Consider the following 5,448-nt stretch of genomic DNA (forward strand, 5'->3'; position numbering starts at 1 on the left):
TTGTCTTTAGTCTTACTTTGTTTAATAATTATTACACAAATACTATTATAAAACTACTTTTCACTATTATTTATTTACTATTAATTTATTCTTCATTATTGTCTATTCTGCATTATTCAACCCTTGATATTACATATTCTACTTGCTATTATTCATCTATTGTTATTCATTTATTATGGTATTATACATAAATTTTTTTGTATTATATATCTATATCACTTATGTTATTGTACTGTTGTACTCACTATTTTATTATATTATTCACTTTACTACAACTTGTACTACATATACTTTTTAATATTACATATCACTTTTACTATATTTGTATTGTGTACTGTATCAGTGCATAATATTTTACCACTGTAACTGCAAGTTTTACTGGATCCATAAAGGATTATCAGTTACATTTGTTACTGTTTGTTGTGGAGTTTATATCTGTATAGAGTGCTATGAAAATAGAAAGCAGACAAGTGTGTCACTTTTTTATTTGTATTCGCTGGTTTTATTCCATTTTCTGAATTATGGTAAATTATTAGTATTTAAAGATTAATTATTTCGATTTTTTCCCCCAGCATTTCAAAGGGAATGAGCTGTGTTCTGACCTGAGGCACAAGAAAAGCTAAAATGTTGGGGTTGACGACAGAGAAAGCAATGATAAAACTTAATTTCATTTAATGTACATTAAAATTACATTACATGTATATATCAGTTATACTACATTAATATTAGAATTGTTAACCGAAAAAATCAACCAAATCAACAAGAGTGTGAGTGTGAGCTTTCACGGTTTCTTACGAAAATTAATCATTTTCCAAGCCTAACTAAATAACTGGAGACAGAGTTATTTTTATCTCCATGTAGATCACAAACCACTCAAATCGGCTGAAAAATTTAAATATTGTAGTGTTTTTATCCAGAAAAAAAAAGCAGCTTTCCCGTTTACCTCCATTTGTTTTTAAAGCAGTCTTGCCCGGATAAACATGGCGGACGCGTTGACGACGTATTGCAGCAACGGCTCAAAGCGGCCAATGAGGCGTCTAGGTATTTATACGTCTTTGCTTCTAATGGCAGCTGCAGTGACGCGCTGAAGTTACCGGTTAGGGATTGGCTCTTTTACTCAGACGGCGGGAAAACTATAGGAGTGACACAGTTTCAGAACGTGTATCAAACTTAGTTGAAATGTCTGAAAAACTACATTAATCTAATTTTACTCAGGCTGTTTAATAGTATTTACTGATAGAATGTTTTCTAGAATTTCGCTGAACACTTTTTCCTGCGTTTTGATTGCTATTACACTGCTTTATCAGACGTCCTCATTCTGCGGAGCACTTCGAAACGGTGAGTTTTTTTCCTGAATTTAAACTACATTTAAAATATTTGTTTGGTCATACATTATCTTGGTTAATCATTTACAATCATGTTGTGACTGGGACTTGACATTTTTGGAGAAAAATACGTTGTGGTCTTGGGACAACAACTTATGTCTATAAGAAAATTACATTGATATCACAAGAACAGAATTACGAAAAGCCTCGCTTGTATCACTGATTATTGTGTTTACAGTTTGCTTAAATATTTACTTTATATCAAGTTCCTGTCAAGTTATGTTACCAATTTTGAGGTGTCTGTCAATCTAGCACTGACTATTAAGCTAATCGCTTTTGAGGTGTTTGGTCTTGATATTGATTGTTCATTGCCACAAGAGAGGTGATTGCAGGTCTGGTGGTAAATAAATCCTTAAATGATAAATGGAAAGCCTGGGTCAGTCAGCATCAATAAGCAACAATAAAATTAGGTTATAATATATTTTTTAATAAGATAATGTCTCAAATAATATTGTAAGATCCACTCTGTATTCCATGCACTAATGAGAGAATATAATGACACAGTAAGCAGGGCTATGAGTTACTAGTACACCTCTTACTGCACTTCAGAAACACTCAACCCCAATCTGACCTCCCGACACTAACAGCAGCGCTTCTCATGACACAGAGGTACCACTGAATCAATGTCCTGCATTCATCAGACCGAACCGTTGGTATTTGTATTTCCAAGAGCTGACCCTGTATTAAGGAATGTTGCTTATGTCTTTCCCACAATGCACTTGTGCTTATGTTCCATATACCTAAAAACTGCAAAAATGGTTAAATGTGACTTACATTGTCTAGTTAAGATAAAGAAATATATTGTCAATATCAAAATAATTGAAATTATATTATTTACACTGATTACAAAAAAAGGTCCCCATCTCGCGTATGAACAAGCGCTGTGCGACCACAGTAGAAAGAAAATCCGCATACGAGTTTATCTCTGAAGAGGTATCAGCAATTCAAATCATTTTCTGTCTGCTTAGAAAGGTTTTTGGGAACAAAGGATACTAATTATCAGGAATCAAGTTAGCTAAAAGTCCTTACAGTTTCCCTCTGAAACATATGAACAATACTGGACCCATAAAAACATACATTTCTAAGGTGCTTCAACAGAAAAAGACATTTTTGAACTTGAATAAAAAAAGAAAATGTATTTATTACGTATAAATAAAAGTTATAATGATGACCATAAATAAACAAGAAACCCCCTTCTTGACGGTCAACATTTTCCCTGCACCTTTATGTGATCAGATTACAAAATGTATGTAAGTTCATCGGTCCACTCGGCCGCGTTCCGAATCCTCATAAACCCTTCTTCTCTTTTGGTGCCCTTTCCACTCGTTCCCTTCCCTTTCAATGCTAGAAAGGGGAGAAGAGGGAGCGAACAGTCTCTGTGGAGCAGGCGGAAAAGTCTTCAGACTCAGGCGTGGTGGTGGTGGCGGTGGTAGTGGTAGAGGGACATGGACTGAGGATGAGGGCTGGAGCGGGGAGTCCGCTGGGCGGCTGGGACAGGGGGTCGAGGTGCAGACCAGGGCACAGACTGGGAGTAAAGGCTGGGATGTGGAGGCTACAGGTTGGCTGGTTGGTCCAGGGAGCTGCGCTCACATTCTGGTGGCATCCTCGTCGGAGAATCTGCCTCTCCTTATCAAGAGCGGTGGTCTGATGGAAGAAGGGGGAATTTTAGTCATGTGACAGAACATGTGCATGAGAGCAAAATAAAATACTCCAAATAAAGTCACTCCCAGAAGTCACCAAAATACAGTTTTGGGTGAACTGTCCCTTTAATAAAAATTATTTCTTAATTATTTATAAAACAAAAGTAATTTAATAACAATTAAAATACATAAAAAAATTATATTTAATAAAAAATTAAGTTAACATGACAACAATAAATTAAATGTAAATACACTACAGTTCAAATGTTTGGTGTCACTTTTAAGAGTTTTTTTTTTATGTTTTTGAAAAAAGCCTTATGCTCACCATGGCTGCATTTATTTTATAAAATAAACAGTACTAACTGTAATACTATGAAATATTATTTAAAATAGGTATATTTTAAAAAGTAATTTTCAGCAGCCATTAATTCAGTCTTTATTTTCACATGATTCTTCAGAAATTGTACTAATATGCCGATTTGGTGCTTAAGATACTTTTTATTATTATTATTAATGTTAAAAAATACAGTTGCTTAATTTATTTTATTTTTTTATTTACATTTGTTTAAACCATTGTTCAGTATTCATTTGCATCCTTGCAAAAAAATAAAATAAAATTATTATTCCCAAAAAAATTTACTGACCCCAAACCAGTCATTTATAGTGTATATTTAAAACGAATAGATATATTTACTACGTTTCTTTATTAAAAGTGAGTTTCTATTAAACAAACAAACATTGGGGACAACAGTGGGACTGGCTGCCGAGCACTTTATTTCTGTACAAGGTTGAAGCTCATGAGAAGCTGGTTAGAAGCAGGACAGTGACACAAGCAGCACACTGAAGGAAAAGCACATAAAATATGCCAGTTGCCATGATGTTGAAGCAAATCATGCACATTCTCTCCACCTGAAAACTTTCACACACATGAATGACCACAGCAGCAGTTTTTGATCATGATATAAGCAGGTTTCAGTGCCCACACTGGGGTTCAACAAGACAGGGGCTGGCGTGCTTCAGTGGACACATGGCGTTACCTTATCCAAAACATGCCGGGGTTCTGATAGAAATCCAACGACCCTGATCTCTGGATGGAAAAGTCATGGTCGAGCTAAGCGAAGAGAAATCAGTGGAGCTCAGTGCACAATGCTCAGAAATCATCAGCTGTAACTCCATTTTAACTGTTAGTAAAGAAAATAATTTCAAAGTATTATAGTGTTTGAACTCTTTGGCCTCCCAGCAAAGCTGTCCATCACACATGGTGTCTGGTTCTCCACTCACTGGCTCTTTAATGTTTATTTGGCGTCTGATTCTTAACTTCAGGCTTTGACAGTCAGTGTGGGCTTACCGTCATCACAGACACTCCCGGGGTGTTGTTGCTGGGCTTGGGCCCAGTGTTAAAGTGCTTCTTGATCTTTCCTGCCACTGACAGCTGGTGCTCGTTTTCTGACAGACCGTCATTCTGAAACAGCCATTGAAATGAAGCCAATCAGTTACTATAGTTATGAAACAAGAGGACTAAAAAGTATTAAGACTGTGTCAGTCCTATAATTTAGCAATAAAGATTCGTACACAGTATATTGTAATGGATCCAGGTTGAATTACTCACAGTGACCCAGGGATGTTCCAGCACCTGCAGTGCTGTGTATCTCTGATCCACTTCCACCTGCAGCATAGACACTATCAGCTCCTGAGGAGACAGACGGGACAGAGAGAGTTAGTGCCAAACCCTAATGCCAATCATGACCTTAAATTGGAGAACACAATGACTTACAGTAAACAAAAAGTAAAAAATAAATACTGCTAATAAAAATAAATACTGCTTAATAATAATAGTATGTAGGCTTTTTAAAACAAAAACTCAGTTTGATTTGAAAGATTCTAAATTTTGTAATTTGTCTATGATACATTATTTTCTAGTCAGAAAATAATGTATCACTGTAGACACATTTTTAAAAATGATCATTATTATTAGTATAGTCATATTATTTTTATTTTTAAAGCCTACATATTATCATATTGTTTTCTATTTTAAAAAGCCCAAATATTATTTATGATTATACAATTTTTCTTAAAAAACACATTATAATAATTTTTGCTTTTAAAAACACCACAAATTATTTACTATCATATTATTTTGCTTTAAAAAACACATATTATTTAGAATATAATTTTGATTATAAAAAGCCCAAATGTTACTTATTATCAAACTATTTTGCTTTAAAAAATATTATTTAATATCATAATTCTTGCTTTTAAACACACAACATATATGTTATCATATTATTTTGAATGTTTTTTAAACAATACACACACACACACATATATACATACATATATAATTTATTATAATAATTTATGCATTTAGCAGACGCTTTTATCCAAAGCGACTTACAGTGCATTCAAGCTATAAATGTTTTACC

The 5,448-nt window shown here is 34.1% G+C and overlaps 1 protein-coding gene across 2 annotated transcripts in view; it reads right to left on the bottom strand.

Annotated features, from left to right (window-relative positions):
• Window positions 1-2,883: 2,883 nt before the first annotated feature.
• The window catches only part of dclk1a (doublecortin-like kinase 1a), a 62,080-nt gene continuing 59,515 nt past the window's right edge, over window positions 2,884-5,448 (bottom strand). For both annotated transcript variants that reach the window (XM_016483047.1, XM_016483046.1), the window contains exons 14-17: window positions 4,635-4,715; window positions 4,374-4,487; window positions 4,063-4,136; window positions 2,884-3,029 (exon numbers count right to left, since the gene is read on the bottom strand). In XM_016483047.1, the coding sequence (XP_016338533.1) occupies window positions 2,972-3,029; window positions 4,063-4,136; window positions 4,374-4,487; window positions 4,635-4,715 (327 nt within the window). In that variant the 3' untranslated portion in view covers window positions 2,884-2,971. The remainder of the gene's footprint in view (window positions 3,030-4,062; window positions 4,137-4,373; window positions 4,488-4,634; window positions 4,716-5,448) is intronic.

The sequence above is a fragment of the Sinocyclocheilus anshuiensis genome, unplaced genomic scaffold (genome assembly GCF_001515605.1).
Source record: "Sinocyclocheilus anshuiensis isolate Anshui unplaced genomic scaffold, SAMN03320099.WGS_v1.1 scaffold437, whole genome shotgun sequence".
Lineage (NCBI taxonomy): Eukaryota > Metazoa > Chordata > Actinopteri > Cypriniformes > Cyprinidae > Sinocyclocheilus > Sinocyclocheilus anshuiensis.